The sequence below is a fragment of the Rhododendron vialii genome, chromosome 10a, assembly GCF_030253575.1.
Source record: "Rhododendron vialii isolate Sample 1 chromosome 10a, ASM3025357v1".
In the NCBI taxonomy this organism is placed as follows: domain Eukaryota; kingdom Viridiplantae; phylum Streptophyta; class Magnoliopsida; order Ericales; family Ericaceae; genus Rhododendron; species Rhododendron vialii.
The window spans coordinates 13404707-13423904 of record NC_080566.1 but is presented as its reverse complement, the minus strand read 5'-3'; the positions used below and the strand labels follow the sequence as shown (position 1 = coordinate 13423904).

At 37.8% G+C, this 19198-nt stretch overlaps 2 protein-coding genes across 3 annotated transcripts; one reads left to right on the top strand and one right to left on the bottom strand.

The window, feature by feature from the left end:
- The first annotated feature begins 1631 nt into the window (after positions 1-1631).
- On the top strand, positions 1632-11222 carry LOC131304726 (probable prolyl 4-hydroxylase 9). Of its 2 annotated transcripts, none has more exons than XR_009192457.1 (8): positions 1632-2007; positions 2137-2262; positions 6062-6219; positions 6374-6476; positions 8379-8474; positions 9845-9910; positions 9992-10134; positions 10855-11222. XR_009192457.1 is itself a non-coding variant. In XM_058332068.1 (8 exons), exons 1-8 carry the CDS (start codon positions 1873-1875, stop codon positions 10939-10941), a joined length of 891 nt encoding a protein of 296 aa, XP_058188051.1. In that variant the 5' UTR covers positions 1632-1872; the 3' UTR covers positions 10942-11222. The 2 variants fall into 2 exon arrangements, 1 of the variants encoding a protein (XP_058188051.1); XM_058332068.1 differs by having other exon boundaries at positions 10015-10134.
- Positions 11010-18494, bottom strand: LOC131304724 (uncharacterized). Its single transcript, XM_058332064.1, has 9 exons — positions 18223-18494; positions 17015-17159; positions 16219-16387; positions 15742-16000; positions 15079-15167; positions 12887-13069; positions 12682-12767; positions 12459-12543; positions 11010-11969 (listed from the first exon to the last, which is right to left on the bottom strand). Exons 1-9 carry the CDS (start codon positions 18434-18436, stop codon positions 11835-11837), a joined length of 1365 nt encoding a protein of 454 aa, XP_058188047.1. The 5' UTR covers positions 18437-18494; the 3' UTR covers positions 11010-11834.
- Between the last annotated feature and the right edge of the window lie 704 nt (positions 18495-19198).

Here is a 19198-nt window from a genome sequence, read left to right as displayed (position 1 = left end):
GCTATGATCTAATCTTAATTGAAAAATGAGTACTTTGATAAATTAAGGTACTTAATTAAAGAATTTGCTCCAAAAAATCCAAGAAGTTATTTTCTTTGTATAGCAGTATTAATTACTAATACAATTATTGTTCACATTGGAATTAAGTTAGCTGTCAAAATTTAATGTAGCACGAATAGCATGCATGCTTGTATATAGCAGATTGAGAATTGAGAAGTACGCAATTAATATGGAGTATAAAACAGATGGTTAATTATCACTATATTAGTGGTGCAGCAAATTGGTTTCGGTAGATTCAATTTATTTCTTATTCTCTAACTTGGGGTTGGCAGCTAATGGATTCAACAATGTTACTCACACAACAATCTAAACACAAAAACTTACACAACTTCTCACATACATGTAGGGTCCACACATAGTAGTGTGTGTGGAGCTCACCTGTACGTGAGATGTTGTGTTTAGATTGCTGTGTAAGTATCATTTTTGTAATGGAATACTAAACAAGAAATAGGATTTATGGGAGGAGCAAGTTTATTCGTTAGTTGCTTATAAAAAAAGTTTATTCGTTAGTGTAAAAATAGCATTGCCAAAGTTATTTTTCAGCTTTCTACAGTGTCAACAAGCCATAAATAGCAATGTTATTACAGCGTGTTTTGGTGCCATTTTAGCATAGTTTGCAACCAATACCATTAAACTCGTCTTATTTTGATGCAAATTAAGTAGCTTTGATGATGTGGGAAGTTCGATATTTGTCAAATTGGATGCAAAAAATTTCACAAAAATAATCGGAATTAATAAATTGGTCACGTACAAAAATAATGTTGATCGATATGGTATGACTTGTTTTTGAAATACATCTATGTTAAAAAAAAAAAAAATTATTCTCCACTTTGGACTGGAATTTAGTTAGTTTCTTTATTGTGAAAGCATATCAAACAAAATCCGATCCACGTTATTTTTCGTGTAGTTAATGTTTTCCACGAGTTTTAACAAATGAACCGTAATGATCATCGAACCTCAAAGTGAGCTGGAAAACAATTCACAAAGGCTGAATAATAAGATGGATTAATCGTGGTAAAGATGTGCTGGATCCAACCTAAAAAAGATACTATACGGAGTACCACTCCAGTGGTAATGCACTCCCCACCCAAAAGGAGAAATTCGGGGAAGCAAAAAAAAGGTGGAGTCCACCTGTATGGGCATTCACATGTTTCAGTCTCGAAATCACTCCAAGACCAACCAATTAGGGGCACTGATAAACGAGTCAAACGAACAGAGCAGGTAGTTGATTAAGTTTGATTTGATAACTTAACGAGTTTCAAAAATATGTTTGAACTTAACTTGTTTAAGACATGAGCAGATCTCAAATCTCAAATGAGTTTTAATTAAACCAAATACGAGTCGATCTCGTGTAGGTTAAATTTATTTTTACACATAATAAGCTAAACAAGTCAAGTAGTTTCAAACTTTGGTTTGAAATTTCAACGAGTTAAAAAAAATTGTTCGAGTTTGATTTGTATATGTAACAAGCCAATTTTGAACATATTTTTACCAAACAAACACGAATTTAAACTCGAATAGCTTGGTTCGTTTAACTGTGCTGCTAACCAAACCAAACCAATCCCCAGTTTCAGTTTGGTCCCTCCCTTCTCCTTCCCTCCCAAGTCGTTGCTAGTCACCACGTAGTTATTATTTTCACACGAATCACACCAAACCGTTGGCGGTTCCAATTTCCCGCCGCCTTCTAAGTCAATTGCGACCGTCATCTAGTGGCAGCAGGCCGGCAGCTCTGTTTTCGTACAGAGAACAGAAACACAGAAAACACAGGAGAGAGAGAGAGAGAGAGAGAGAGAGAGAGAGATCGCTTATCAAATGAAAATAAGAGGTAGTAAAGCAGGAAGTGGTAGTAGGTGGAGCTTGGGATGGAAGCTAGGGTTACCTGCAGTCTTCCTCTTATGCTCTTTCTTCTTCCTCGCCGGCTTCTTCGCTTCTATCCTCTTCCTTCAGGTCTCTCTCTCTCTCCTCTCTTTTTCATTACTCCATTTTTACTACTACTTCTTTACATGAACACACAATTCCCATTAGTCAGCTTTACCTTTATTTCTTTATTATGAAATTTGGACTGATCGTGAGCAGGAGGAGGACGTACCTATCGTACGGCCAGCACCGAGGTTGCTGGAAAAGGTGGATGAGAGTTTGGAGTTTGATCCTTCGCCTCATGGCCAGACCGGAGAAAGCTCCATCACTTCGATTCCATTTCAGGTGCTCCATTTTGCTTTTTTCCGCAACGCATTTTGTAGTTACAGTGGTAATGGCATTTGTTTAACGTCCTGTTCTTTCTAAATTATTGCTTTCCGTTTTTTTTTAAAATTATTTTGGATTCAGCATTTGTTGGGAAAAATTACGACCAAAAGCACCAAAAAAAAAATTTCAGAAAAAACAGTTGTCTTTCTGTCTTTAGTTTTGGGGAAAAAGCCGGTGGTTAGGCAGACGCCCCATTGTTCGAGGTCTTGCAATGAATCCAGTGGATGATCCTCATGGAGGAGGTGAGGAGCGCACGAAAGGAGGTAGACCTTCGGTGTCACCTTGGGGGAAGCCCACCAAAGCTGGATTTCGGGCCGGAGTAATAGGAATTAGACCTAACACGATTCCAAATAGAAAAACTTCAATCATTTTTATTAATTTGTTTAAAAAGAAAAAACGAGGGAATATCTATACCTAAATAGTAATACGAATTGCCACGAATCGCAATGATCAAGAATTGGCATAGCAAATATCGCAATTTGGGCATTTTGGATTTATCTGTTCAAAAAAAACCGATCTCAACGTATTGGCCCTGAATACGCTGGCCCTTTGGGAATTCTTCAAGCTCTAGCGGATGGGACAAAATTGATTTTCAAAGAGAATCTTCTTCCATCTAGAGGAGCAGGGCCGGCCCAATGGGGAGGCCCAAGAGGCCGCCGCCTTGGGCCTCCACATTTTGGGCCAAAAATGGGGCACCCCCTTCCTAGATAAGTATATATATTTTCTGTGTGTAATTACAATACAAATTCCTTTGATGGTTCAATGGTAAAGTGTTTGCTCTTTTACATAAGTTGCCTAGGTTCAAATCTTGGTAAGGTATTTTTTTGTAGTTTCTTTTTGCCAAAAAAATTTTCCTCCTATCACACAAATTGGGGCTGCTGTGATTCAAACTTGAGTCTATTGAATATTATTGCAACCGTACAAGCCATTAAGGCCAAAATATTTACCAAGTTAAATAGTATGAAAGAAAATTATATATAGAAAAGTATTTTTGTTTATTATTTTTAAATTAGAAAATTTATGTAGGGCACTATTCCATCACTTGGCCTAGGGCATCCAAATACATTGGGCCGGCCCTGTAGAGGAGATGCTCGTTTATGATCCTAACTAGAGATATCGATATACATATGGATACAGAGACTTCCATCCGCCAATTTGAGTCTATTTGAAAATAGCTCGAATGCATTTCCCCAGGACAAAAATGACTATTTATCTCAGAGAGGTCTGCGAAAAATTGTGGGAAAACGTCAACGTCTGGTTGTGATAGAAATGAACAAGAACAAATAAGTTTTAGCTAATGTAATAAAGATACCCATTATTGTTCCAAAGACTCTTCTTGCTTTATTTATTTCAAAAAGCTCAGGAACGTCAACAATACACATCCCTTAAATGGTCGTACCATATGCATCTATTTTATGGTTCATTCATAACATTTTAGTGTGTTTCATAATTTTTGTTCTAGAATTCATAACCTTTCAGCAGTACGATTCGTAACATTTTCATTATGATTCATAACATTTTGGTGTATCTCGTAACTTTTATACAATTCGTAACTTTTTAGCAATACGATTCGTAACATTTTCTCTATAATTCGTAACATTTTTGGGGGTGCATATGATACACACCCAAATAAAGGGTGTGTATTGTAGTCTTTCCCTTCTATAGAAACTTTTTTCAACTTCCATCTATAGTTTCATACTTTTCTGATTTGTCTCGACATTTGATTAATCCAAAAATTGTGACAATAAGCTAAAGTGCTAAACAACAAATTACGAAATGGAAATAATACCGGAGAAAAATACATTGTAAAAACTTAGGAAGAACGGGATTTTTGTAGCAATTTAGCTATGTTTTATTGGGACTGGTTCTTTAGCTGTGTATCTGCGATTTGAAGTGATTCTGCTTCTTGTTTCCTCTAATTGCTGTTGCATATGTGTAGCTGTAATGCAGTTCTCAGATTTGTTTCTCTCACTAACGTAGTTCTTATATTAGTCTGTAATTAGTATTGGTAGGGATTTGTTGACTTCAGTTGACTGATGGCTTTGCTTGGATATGTACTCTCTCACTAAATGTTACATGTTAGATGTAGTGCTTTTCTTCAAAAGAGAAAATAAATGAAAGATGCTAGAAGTCGTTCTCTTACCATAAAGCTCTCTCCAATTCTTTTTATTTTGCAAACCAACTTGTTTGAAGAAGTTCATGACACTAGCAGCACTTATCTCTGGTCAGTTTTACGATTAGAAATGTGAGAATAAACTGGTCTAAACAAAGGTTTGCTCCTACCGGATGGTGAGTAGAGGTGCAGTAGTTTTTCACTTGAGATTCTTTTCGTCCAACCACAATCGAATATTTGATATTTTCATCAGTCGGTTTATATATTTCACATCATGCGAGTTATGTATACGAGAAAGTAAAAGGAAGTCCAACACCATATAAGTGTGCAAGAAAACCCCAAAACAACAAACCTTGAACAACCCTAGGTGGAGTAGAACAACTGTACAACTCAAGAAGAAACTCTGAATTGTCCCGTAATGGAGAGAACTATGAAATCTTCCATTTGGCAAGGATTGACTCCCTAAACTCCTAGATTGAAGTGTTCACAATCCCGTGGTTTGTAGCAACTACTGTTTTTCCGGGAACGTAATACAAGCATGGAGCTCTTAATTGATTTCTTGTTGCAGACAAAGTTTCCTGTTAAATATATGTTTCTTCCTAAGTCATCGCTGCTATGTTCTGATCTTCTTGGTGCCGTTTCGTTCATTAACTGTGCAGCTTAGCTCTCTGATTTGTGTAGATTTAGATTATGAAAGTCACTTCTTTCGATAAATTATTAGTTTGGTTTTACTTAGTAGAAAACACCTCAACTCTTGTTGACTTCATTGAATCAATCACCATATTGTTTGCAACTCATTCCGGACTATTATAGAAGTGATGATTGATACTTCCTCCGAACAAGTATAGAACATAGTCACATTTTCAAAGGCCCACACACTTTTGCTATATTTCTTTACCTAATCTTACTCAATGTTCTCAAACTTGGTACTCGGTACTCGCTCGGCCGGCCACCTTGTACCTTGTAGGCCGAGTACTCGGCAATTACTCGGCGAGTAGAAATTACTTGGATTTTTTATTTTATATGTTCCCCAAATAATATTCATAATGCATAATGAGAAGTTCAATGTTCATAGTTCAAACCAAATGAAACTAAGTACAAAATTACTAGTCCATTGCAAAGTTTAACGTTCAAACCAAATGAAACCAAGTACGAAATTAATAGTCAATTACAAAGTTCAACGTTGGAACAGCAGCAGCCGCTTCGAACAGCAGCAGTAGCTTGATTGGTGTGTTCACTTGATTAGGGTAAGTATAAAACTATACTGAAATTACACTAACGACCCTTCAAATTTAACATATTATGTATTTTACCCCATTTTTTCAGTTTTTTTTCTATTTTCTCCCCACTTCCGAGTAATCTCGTTTTACCGAGTAATCGGTACTCGCCGAGTAATCGGCTGGCCGAGTAATTCCCACCTAGTAGCCCTAACTCTACTCGGCTAGGCACCGAGTACCGAGTACTCGCCGAGTATTTCCGAGTTTTAGAACACTGATCTTACTATAGTTATGGGTTGCGAAAATCTCCTTGGAGATATTGCCAGCATGTCTTTACTAGTGGTGCTATGTTCGTACATTCTTTATTTTTTTTGGTCCAAACATTTCTGCCATACTATTTACTTCAATCTTGAATTTTCTTATGTAGATTTTAAGCTGGAAACCACGTGCACTATATTTTCCCCATTTTGCAACTGTAGAACAATGTCAAAGCATGATCAAAATGGCAAAGGCACAGCTTGCACCATCAACCTTGGCTTTACGCGAGGGAGAAACGGCAGAAAACACTAAGGGGATTAGAACAAGGTACATACAGTTTATATACATATAGTGTGCTATAGACAAGCATATAGTCATGACATGCAGAAAGTATATTCTTCTTGTTTTTTCTCTCCTGTTTTCTGCATGTTGTTTACAGTAAGTGATAAACATGTTGTTGACACCCTTTCTTTTCCATCAGTTCTGGCATGTTTATAAGTGCATCCAAAGACAAAACAGGGACCTTGGATCTCATTGAGGAGAAAATTGCAAGGGCTACCATGATTCCCAGGAGCCATGGTGAGGTAATTCCACTCTAACTTGAATCATTATCATTGTTCCCTTCCTCCTACTTTTAGTTTGAAGGATATGCTTATTTACTTTGGTAAAAATCAAAATTAATGTTTCTGATTAGGTGCCATGGAAACTGTGGATGTTCTAGTTGATATTTGTTATAGAATATTCATGGAAACCTGAATTTTATAAGTTATCGAGCCAAACCAAAACACATGCTTGAAAATTATCCTCACATGCCTGGTCATTGTGTGCATGCAGTCGTTTGAAAAAAACAAAATGAAAAGATAATGAAGAGCAGTATGAGTGATCTTGCAAAGTGCAAACTTCAGTTGAAACCAACAACGAGCTCTGAATAATGTCTCACATTGCACAACTTCATCCTCTATGATGTGTTGTGTAATGATTTCTTGATTGGTTTCTGATCTTGTTAACAGTGTGAGAGTCCTACATCAGCAACAAAATATTTGTTTTGGCTCTAGGCCAACGCATTTCTGACACCCCAAGCCATAAAAACTTTTTGAAACCTAAATATTGGCATGACATAGACTAGGAATTTAATAGGCATGCCTTTAGTACCAGAACACCGAGAAAGAATGAATGAAAACTGCTTCTGTATTTGTGTTTGTGAGGAAAACATGGGTGCAATTGGAGTTCTTGGGAAGATCAAAATTAGCAAAGTTAAGTCCAAAAATTTCGTATAGGATGATGAAGTTATTCGAATTATAATGAAAGGGAAAAAAAAAACTAATTGACACTTTAGATTAATAGTAAGGCTTAGTAGAATCAACTAGTGGACTGTAATTAGTTTCTTTTCGAATATTGATGAACAAAATAATAATTTCCTCTTCTTTTTGTGTTGAATTAAGATTTTCCTTGCTAAAGGCTGCTTATATATCAAGTTCTGCTTAGTTTACTTGAGAAGATATTTGTAGCGTTAACCTAGATTTCTGGTAATATGTACTCACATTATTCGAGCATGCATAGTAGCTACACTTCAGATCTAGATTTATCTTTTCGAAGTAATTTTGTTAATTAGTGCTATCTGAAATATCCATGCATTTGATACTTTGTTCCCAAATGCTGGATATTTGTGAGATAGCAGGATTACCTGTCATAACTGCTTGCTCATAAAAAGACCCTGATTCCCCTGTCATATTTACTTGCTAGCTTCTTGTAATTCATATCCTGATATACATAGTGATACTAATGTCCTGGAAGCCTCTTCCTCTAATCTCTCATCAAGTTCTTACCTTGATTATGATGATTGATAGATATTATGTGACCCAAATTTGTCTTGTTTCCATAAGTTATTTTCTTTCTCTCTTTTCTTTTGGTAGAATTTGGTCACCTGTAACTTGAACAGCAAGTCAGTTAAGCCATCCTCACATTCCTAGGACTAATCTTACTCAGGAAAGTTAGAATGAGGAAAAAAGCAAAAGAGAATTTGTCCTTTTCAGGTCAACTGAATTCAATCTTGTTGTGGAAAAGGTAACAAGTAGACAAGGAAAATTTCCAAACGCTATTTACTCGTATCATGTCCTGAAGGTGACCCTCTAGTTGAGGTTTTGAAGGGATGTTACGAGCTCATAACATTTGAACTGCTGTGTGAATAAGAATCTCATAATTGTAGTTTCTCAAATATTTGTTTGGTCTCCTTGTCTTTGGTCGTACTAGAGGCTTGCTTGATCTATTGGATAATTTAATTGGGTTTCCCCTACTTTATGGAAAATGAGTGGTTTTTCACTTGAAATCATGATTATCTTGATTCAACTGGTTGAGCTCTTTTCAAAAAATAAGAGGATCAACTTATTTCTGTGGTATGTGACTGTCATTCTTCGTTGAACCGGTAACCATTCATTTCACGGCTTGTTAAAATTCTACGAGTAATATAAGGCTGTCACATGTTTCAGGCATTCAACATCCTGCGGTATGAGGTTGGACAGAGGTATAATTCTCATTACGATGCATTCAACCCTGCTGAATATGGACCGCAGAAAAGCCAAAGGGTAAAACTAAGTAACAATACGGATATTTATTCGACCATGATCAATTCCCTTTCTTTTGACATGCTTTTTCTTTTGACATGCTTGATATCATTGATGCTAATATTGAACTACCTGCTACATATGTTTACTCCCAAATAATCACCAGAAGTCATAGAATCAATGATGGCAGTTGGACTATCCTGTGTATAGCGAGAGTAGGATGTGAAATCCAACAAATATATGGAGTTCTTTGAAAACGATGAATTACATTTCCGCACTTAAAACACATTGTTCTTGGTTCCACGTGGACTTTGAAGTATCTACCCACAATATATCACTACTTTCCTTTATGGCATTTTCAACCATGGGAAGTTGCACATGGACAGCCAAGCATGCCAACCAGTGTTTGACTATAATCATCTTATGGCTATGCTATGATCACTGCCAAAGCAAAGTTTTCAGAGGGGAAAGCGCAAGGGGAGGTAGTTAACTTCTCAGGAGGCGAGGCGGAAGTCAAGGCATTGAGGCTTAAGCCTTTTGAGTTTTTATATTATATGTAAATAGTAAAACTATTTTAAAAGCCTGTAAAGAGAGGAGATAGTGTTTGCGCCATACAAAGGCGCCTTACTAAAAATAAGAAAGTAGTAAATAGAATTCACAAAGAAGCATGTGAAGGCATAAAAACATAGTGCATTATTAGATCCCAACATTTAAAAGCACTCTAAGTCGTCTCGCGAATGCACGAAAACCCTTTGTCTTCGCTAGAACAAATTAGATTGGATCGACTCTTCACTTACCTCACTTACCAAAAACAAAAGGACCAACTCTTCTGATATGTTCGCTGCCATCATCTGGGCTGAAAAGGTGTGAAAAGTGTACACCTACGTACACCTCAGATGGATGGGTGACTTTGTGATTATCCACTCAAAAATCAGTGCCAAGGAGCATTACTGTTTTGCCTTGGCTCGCCTTTGAAAATATTGGTCAAGAATTCCAGTGGTTTTGATTAGATTTTTGTTTTGATGGATCATGGATGCATAAAAGAAGTAGCTGCGGCTATAACTGTCTGCTATGTTTTTTTCTTATGCTTCTGTATCTTACCATAGTGTTATTATAAATTTGTAACTAGCGTAAGTGTTTTCAGTTCTTTGTTTTCGATTTCTCTTGCTTGCCAAAAAAAAATCTTCTAGCATCGCAAGTGCTTAGTTCTACGGTGCACTTGTAAGTTAAATCTTATGTGAACGTTACTACTAATATGAAATGTCACGGACTTGACCCAAGTGCTTATTTCAATTCAGTTGTCATAGTTTTCACTCCAAAAATTTAACTGCACACCATTTGTGTCACTGATTTTATGAATTTGTGATATCATCTGGTTTCCTTTGATGCAGATTGCTTCTTTCTTGTTGTATTTATCTGATGTTGAAGAAGGTGGTGAAACCATGTTTCCGTTCGAGGTAAGTTGAGGGAGCTTATTCTAATTCTTTAGTTGCCTTTTGATCTATGTTTTTGTATGAACATAGTATTATGGTGGACAGTCACTGGACACTTTGATCTGCAGAATGGATTGCCCAGTGACTTGAACTACGACTACCAGAAGTGTGTTGGGTTGAAAATAAAGCCTCACAGAGGGGATGGTCTTCTATTCTATTCATTGTTCCCAAATGGTTCGATTGATGTGGTAAGTATTTCTACTTTCTTGTGGTTGGCATTCATCTAAATTTTTGTTTCAAATGTATCTTGCCTTGTTTCTGTATACTTCTTGGAGTACCTATCATGAGACACTAGCTAACTGGAAATGGCAAACACATGATATAATCAACCAGCTGGTGAAGTACGCATTGACGATGCCTCTTAAGGTAGTAGGTGGTAACTAACATATTGATGATCGTTGGATAACTGATGGACCAGAATTTTCATTACTACCTGAACATGGGACTTACTCAGAGCTATTAGCTAATGAATGAAGTCCAGAAAGATGGAAGAAAATGTTTGGAAGCTATGACTGACACGGCACTGGCATAGCTGGCTGGGTGGGACCCATCTAAAGATAGGAAATAGGGATGGAAAAATTTAGGAAGCCCTAGCGCACCAAAATCACTAACTGATGATGTAATCACTTGGATCCTTAAGTCATACCTGATGGTTATGTAATATGGATTTGGTATATGTGTTCATACGAATATGTGTATGTCTATACTCTTTTCAAAAGCTCTGTAGGAAGGAAAAGTTGTAGCTTGCAATGGTAAAACCTTAAGCTAGGCATCACATGAGCGCCTCATCATCTAACCATTTGTCATTTTGGTATTGGTTTGGATCTCTATACACAAAATGAGTTTCCTCTTTATGCCATAGCTGTTTGCCGGCTTCTGATGGTTGCCTTTGTTAACTGTTTATTCAGACATCACTTCATGGGAGCTGCCCGGTAATTGCAGGGCAGAAATGGGTAGCCACAAAGTGGATCAGGAATCAAGAGCAGAATGATTGAACTTACATTGTCAAAGCATACCATGGAATTTTGGTGATCTGGGACTCGGCATCAATTTTTTGTACGGAGTAGTACATAATTGGCCTTCTCATTGCAATATTTAGGCATGTGTGCCTTGAGCAACATTTCAATGTCACGCTGAACAATTAACTTAGATGTGCATATGGCAGTTTCAATGGCAAACATTATTCATTCAGTATTTGCACATGAAATACCAATAACTTTGTTTGGCACAGGTGTTCTGAAATGGAATGATATAATGACAATTTTTGTAATTGGACACATGATAACATTTCAATTCATGCAAGCTTTTGCATAAAGTAAAGCTCACTCTCCTTGAAATGTTTGAATCCATAATCGATAATGCTCCATAAGCTTTTTGAAATGTTTCCAATTTGTCATTTTGTCAATGAATGGATGAATAATTGAACTAAAAATATGATTCCATCCGCGAGGGACCATCTCATGCCTTTGGGGATTTACATCAGACTGGCTAAAGTTCAAGATATCTATCAGCAAACCCTCTAATGATAGACATGAACACAATAAAGCCGCCATCCGCACATCGGAAGATCAGTAAATCAACATGTAGATCTCTTTATCCTCATTAGTTTTGCTGCAGTGATTTCATGGTGTAGAAGGGAAATGAATTAAATCCAGGTCTCCAGAGACCAATTCAGTAGTGAAGTTTCCTATTTCCATCTGCCCTTCACCTTCAGTCTATCTCCACCATGTCTTGATCGGCAATGGTGAATATTGAACCGTTTTTTGCTTTTATTCACCAGGATCCTTTGCATGATTTAGAGGGTTTCCAAATATTTGTGGTTTCTTCAGTTTCAGTGTCTCTCCAATCTCCTCTTATCAATCTAAACAAAGATCCAAAGCATATGATATCACGGCTTGTGCCAGTTTTGGTGGGGTTGCTTACCCCAGAACTTCAAAAGATGCAAGCAACCTGCTGCAGAGAACAGACCGAGAGCAGCAAATGCCAAGATTGTCGAATTCTCAATGTTCTGATAGTAGCCTCTCTGCACCAAGGCAGCAACCAGTCAAACTATTGATGATAAATACACATAAGAAAGAAGGCCAAAAAAAATGGCACCGCCAAGACAAATAATTATCACGAGGTTGAAGAAGATGCCTTTAATGCTTTAAAACAAAAAACCTGAATAAGTGACACGTCTAAAGTGCAAACATTCTGAGAAATAACAAGTGTGTTCTGTGCTTCAAACATTGGAAATGACGAGTAACACAACCATTCTGCACATCATATTAATGAACTGGCAGGAAACTAACAAGAACATAGGTTCTCGATGCTTTCAACCAATGAAAGTGGCGATAAAACTTAAAACATGCTTATATCAGGTAGGATATAAGCGTAGAAAATCTATCCATGCTCCGATGAAAGTGTGGTCCATGCTTATATTGAAGTGCATGGTTCTTAGCCGAAGATTATTGTGAATGCATGTCAAAATATGAGATGCCGTATCATTCTAATTCAGGATAAAGGTACATACTTGCAGTAGAAGAAACAGAATTGCTGCATTAGCAGGGGCTAGAGAAAGGCTAATCATCCCTCCACGCAACTTATCCGGTACATACCTGTGTACCAAATATGCAGCAGGAGATATATATCAAGAACTCGAAAGCAGATGGGATAAACTCCCAAGTTCCCAACCAGCAAAAGCCACGAGCAATTTGTAGTTAGATAAGAAAAACATAAGCACAAGTACGATTTACATTGTCCTCAATCTGGCAAGCGAAGGTAAAATTAGGCCAACACAAGCATGAAATAAACAGAATAGGGTTACAAGAAGTCCAATTTCCTGCACACACAAGTACAAACAGTCAAGTTCAAAACCACTGATCAGAGTCTGTACAATAAAGAGAAAATTAAAACCGACAAAAGAGTTCTCCAGACAATATACTGATTAAAGCATCATACCTGATAATCATAAGCCAGTATGGACAACACAATACCCATTACCATGAACACATACACCAGGCAATCCTCTGTTCGAAGAGATAATGGTCCAGTGAAAAACCATGGGAATGCTGTGCTTCCTAGCATTCTACCACCCAGCAAACAAGGATATATCAACCCTAGCTTCACTTCTCGTCCATCAGCCTAAAACCAAGAGAATAGCAGTTTAAAAATTTGGCGATTTCAGCGAGACTTGTACAGGGTCACTATTTGAACTACCTGCCACCAGCACCAAGCAGTCAAAGGGAAAATCCTTCCATTCCGAAACATTACAACACACTGAAGTAACTCGTGACGCACATTCTCTAATTTTAAATGGTTAACAGGTGAAAGCATAAATAATGGAAGAAGTAACAAGCGAACATAAGAGTCACTCACAATGATTCGTCTCACACTTTCCAATACAAAAACTGTACACTAAAAGGAAATAAATGAAAAGAGAATAACAAGTTTTAACATTCGCCATGGTTTAGAAAGTTGCATAGAGGTGTGAATTCAGAAAACACCAAAGGTATCCAAAAAAAGAGTCACTATCACCTACTTTAAGTAGAAGGCAGAAGCCATGAGAGAGAAAGAGAGAGAGGGCATCACAACGTGGGCATATCTAGGGCCCCCTAGGAACATGCTAGCCATTATGGCCTTGTTCAGTTGTTGGGAAAGGAAAGGAGAGGAATGAACAAGAATGTCTAACTTTCCTGCATTTTTTATGTGTTCGGCTAGTAGGAAAGTTGTGGGACCCCCGTCTCAAACTTGCCCACTAGGATTAGTTTTCCCAAAAACTTGTCTTGTAAAAAACACAAGATTTCACAGGAATCTTGTTTTTCACTTATTTTCTGCAGTCTGCACAATTAAACTACAATTTTTCAACTTTCTCACAAATTTCTTCCATCAAACAAACTTATAAAACAAAATACATTTTCTTTTCCTTTACTTCACTAATAGTTTCTTGGGAGCAATTTTCATGTATCAATTTCTTGGCATGTGAACGGAGCCTAATATTGTGTTGGATGACCGGAGGTTGAGAGGGAGTGAGCTGAGGCAGCTTTAGACTGCAAAGAGAATGGCAATGGTGAGTGAAGCTTCTGATGAGTCCAGGCTTACTGCATATGGAGGAAAAGACCTACTTACTTTTACAAGGAAAAGGAGCCATGATCACCAGCTCCCTCTGGGGATACCTGCTGAGTAGGTATTATATAGTTGAGGTATCACGTGACTTGGTCAACTTGTTGCTAAGGCGTCTCTTTCATGTCTAAGATTGGTTAGAGTGGGGCCACCTCGAAGGGGGATCCAAGCAGTTTAGACAATCTCAGTCACGGTTGTTACATGATTGAAACAAAGAAGGAAAAACAGCTATACTTCCAGGTTCTATACAGTACAATTGTTTACATTACTCCTGACTGTGTTAAACATAATATCAAAGAAATAAAAAGAACGGGCTCGATCACTGTTTAACAAGGTTCTACGCCTTTGTTTTTGGGTTCCTTCAATAAATATAAATACTCTATAGGACAACCTTCTACTCTTCTTTTCTTAGCAATAGGTGAACATCTAGTAGTGTAGGTCAAACCCGAATAAAGAGTTGAAAGTACCTTAACAAAACAACAATATCTAGAATAGACACGATGATGTACCTCATAATTGCAAACTCTATAGAAACCCGTAAAAGTTGGGCTTCAAACTCCCGAAACAATATGTATGGTCACCTAAATAATTAGAAACCTCAGGTTTTTAGTTGCAAATCTATACGATCATTTTTTTTTTTTTTATCGGCAAAAACTATTTATTAATAGGGAAAAGGGGAAGGGGATTCCAACCAAAAGTTGGAAGTACAGCCAGTTGGGAACAAAGCCCAAGCACACCTAAAGGCTAAAGGGACAAAGCCCAATACACCCGTGGGCATAAAAACCCAGATAATACAATAAAGCACAATTTGCCCCTAGTACTATTCGATCAAAATTTAGGGAGCAAATTTGCTCCTAGTAATTGTCTTAGTTACTAGGATTATTGGGTTTCAACTTCTGAGTATAACAATACATATACAATAGAAATGCCTTCACATTCAACAGTTTGAAATGTCAAAGATGAAAGCGATCAATCAAAAAACCAAACTAAGATCAACAAAACTTAAACTCAGGTGGAGATGAAGAGTGTACCACTATGGCAGGAGCCCACAGAATCCAGAAGACTGCAATGGAGAATTGAACAGAAGCTTGTGCCCATGCTAAAATCCATACCCGTTTATCTGACCCAACAGAAGTATAAAACAGAGGAAAATATTGTTGATGGGGTCATTGTCTAACAGTTTCTCAACCAATAAGAAGAAACTTATGTTGTAAAATGCCTTCAAGGTAGCAAGTAGAGAGGCAGGCACAATGTTCTCTCATGCATTTGACCGGGGTTCAAGTCTCACTTACTACAACTAACACTACTGACTTTCGCTGAGCCAAAAAAAAGTGCCTTCAAGGTAACTTCAATTCTTCCCTAGACGGTTCCATGATGTGGATTTTCTATGTCCATGCAAATAGAAATATGTTGTTTTGAAAAATATGTAAGATAATGGTGATTGCAAAAAAGGTAAGCACAGCACTAGAGGAAACACAATGTCCACAACACTGATTTCACTTTTACATTGCTTTAAAATTTTAGCATCTTGTAGAGTCACCTCTACTAATTTTTTATTCCAACAATTTGAAATTCCCTTCCATATGCTGACCCACTAGGTGCTCACGCTCATCTAAGATTCAACTGATTTTGTGCAGTAAGCACTCAAAGAATGCAAAAAAGTATGAAAAAGACAGAGAACAAGCATTGCATACCCCCAAAGATATATGCAGTGAAATCTCTTCCATAATCTTTAAAGGCTGATGCTTGTGGAACTTCTTTCGATACTCGAGTGACAAAAAAGATAGAGAGAATTGCCAGCAATACTGCTGCAGTGGAAGGAGAAATGACACTAGTCTCCATACCACGATGAACCAGCCAATTTGCCATCATTTGGCTACCGACGAAAGATACAGACTCAGTGAATGTCATTAACCAAAACGTATCATTCAATGTGTCCTGCCTGTGCCCTAGCTGCAATGTAATACCGAAAGGATAATTCAACAGTTACGTGTCACTTGTTATCTCAGAAAATGTTTACGAAACAGGACCAATTGGACAAAAATTTAAAAGCACAAAATAAAATTCATCAAATAAACAGACATCAACACTGATTTAGCACTCTTTTTCAATGCCGAAATGGTGCCAACTACTAATGCAAAAGAGAAAACCTGATATTCTTAAACACAAACCTTGTCATGCTCAACCACCATCCATGTCTCAAAACTGAAGGAAAATATTGAACTGGCAAGAGAGAGACAAATGCTTGCTAACCAGACGCTTGGATGCGCAAAAAATCGCTTCCACATGCCAACAAAGAGGTGCAGGATGCAATACATCAAACACACTTTCTTGTGGCCTCTGCATTAAATAATAGAGTTCACTAATAAGAAAAATAAAACAATGGCATTTGAGTGTAACTCGTAATGCCTTGTGCTTCCTTCAATTGACATTAAAAAAAGAAAACAGAAAAAGAAAAAGAAAGAACTGTTAAGAGTTCATAGTATACTATAGCTACTAACGCATTGCCTAGCATGGAAGCAGGGAACACCACAAGAATACTGTAAGTAATTTGTGGCGGAAACTATAATGCATTTTACTTAATTGCAATGCCAGTTCCATATTATTACGAAAACACAAGTATCTACTGCTTCATCATGAGGCCAACGAATATACCACATAATTCTCATAGTTCCCAAGTAATTCACGGATGACCCCAAGCAACATGAAATATCTCAAAATGACCAGAAAAATCTAATGTTATCTGTAATAATACACAAAACAAGTATTATTTTAAGTATCAAATAGAAAATCCATTTTTCTCTTCCCAAGCCTTATGCTAGACTTCATTTGTTCTCAGAAATCGGTCAAGATATTCGCATCACAAACTATCGCATGGACAACAAGATAACCAACTAAATGGATTGAACTTTCATTAGCGGGAAGATAAACAAATCAATGGAACTAAAGGAAACAAAGTGCCCTTACATTAGGTCAGATAGTATTCCCAAGAAAGTACCAATGAAGAGGGCGGCTGCATAACCCACACAAAGAGACAACACCATCTTCTCCTTATTAACACCATAATATGCCAAATCATATTCCCCAAAAACAGACCACAATCCTTCCATCACTATGAGAGAGAGAGAGAGAGAGAGAGAGAGAGAGAGAGAGAGAGAGCAATAATCAGATACCGATGAAGATGAACATTTGAAGCAACATCATTTATTAAGATCAAGGTTTAGAATCCATTTTTTTCTCAAAACAACAAATAGCCCCGTTTGGTTTCCAAAAACATCAACTATAGCAAAAGATGTTGGGCTTGTCACTAGTGAAGCCTAATCCCATTTCATTCGCGCTTCGCCGACTATTTGGGGTTCATCCTGCTGGCAGGGGTCCAAAGGGCAGCGCCCCAATAGCTCACGTTCAACAATTGGGGCGGCACCCAAAACCTAGACTTAGGGTATTCCGGTAATTGGTGATTGAACACAAAGTTATAAATACTTGTTATACACAGCAGCCGCCAATGTATCATACTCTATCTTGTACTCTATTCATTCAATACATAGTAAAGACTGATGTAAGTCGTGGATAGGGGTGTAAACAAGCTGAGCCGAGTTTTGTAGTATTCGAGCTCGAGCTCGGCTAGGTTGTAAACGAGCCGAGCCTAGCTAATTTACTTAATGAGCCTCTTAACAAGCTGAGTCTATACAAACGAGCCAAGTTTTTGCTAACCGAGCCGAGCTGGGCTCATTCAGTAAACAAGCCCCAAAACTCGAGCTCGGCTCGATTACTGAACGAGTCGAGCCGAGGCCAGTGTTTTAAAATGCATGCTAGGCATCGAGGCGAGGCGAGGCACACTAAAAGTGCCTCGGGGAGTCGAGGTGAGGCGCAAGTACGTGAAGCGCACTTGAGACGCCTGAGGCGCATTTGTTTGTGTTGCTAATTTGGCCTATATCGGTATTCTAATTATTTTCTACAAATTGCGCCTTGCTTTGATGAGGCACATGCACATGCCTCACCTCGCGCCAAGGCTCTAGGGGGCCGTGGTGCCTCGGTGCGCCTAGTGGCTTTTAAAACACTAGCCAAGCCTTTAACGAGCCGAGCTAGTCGTGGATATACGATATTTTTCTTCCCATTGTGAATTCAACAGAAGTTCACATCAAAAAATGACTTTACGAATACAGAATGCTGACCTGAGGAGAGAGAATAGAAAAGAAGGAATCTCCGCTGGAAGCGAAGGAACGAAGAAGAAGACGGGAGAGATTGGTCGAAGAGAGTGGGAGCTCTGTTGTTGGAGTTGGTCGAGCGGCGAGAAAAGAAGGAGATCGAGAGGAAGCATGATATTAATATGAAGAGATACAGCAACTGATTTGGCTCCCATGCTTCGCTCTCGATTACCAGTCCCATTGCCGTTGTTTGGGAAGAAAGAAAATGAAGGAATTTTTGTCCAGATCTCGTTTCCCTAGATCGGTAGAGAAGTTGTCTTCCGTTGAGAGTGAGTGAGAGAAATTACACTTTGCGTCCTTCTAGTATTGCCTCTCTTTTTTGATAACTTAAGCGCGCATCCTGACCAGTACCTCGATTAATCATGAGGGTTCCATTCCACCGTTCTCTTACAGAAAGGCCAATTAAAATTGGAGCAAAGTTACATATGAACTGAACTTAAAAGAATTGATACCACTTGAAAAAAATTTAAACTTAAAACTTGAGGGAGGAGCAAACTCCTAGACCTTAGTATTGCCTCTTGCACATTTTTGTGCTTAGACTTCAAGTTTCCAATTTATTCCGTTACGATTTGGATTTTGTAAGGAGAGACTTGCATCTAAGTTCAATATTAATGAATGGGTCTTTCGAGGATAATGCTCAAAATAAATTATGTAAGTACTTGAAAAGATAATCCAAAATAAAAATGAAAATACTCCTCAGGGTTAATTCTCAAATTGTGCATCTAAAAAAGTACTATAGTTTTGAGATGCATTGTGAGATAATGCATTCTCCAATTTGGCTCACAAACAAGAAAAACCAAAAAAATACAAAATAACCATCCATAATAACAATCAATAAACAGGGTCCCAAACAACCCCAAGAAGATTTGCACGTTCGAGTCTAGTCCGAATGAACCCAACTTCCCTTTTATGGTATGCGTAAAATAAAAATGGTACTCATGTC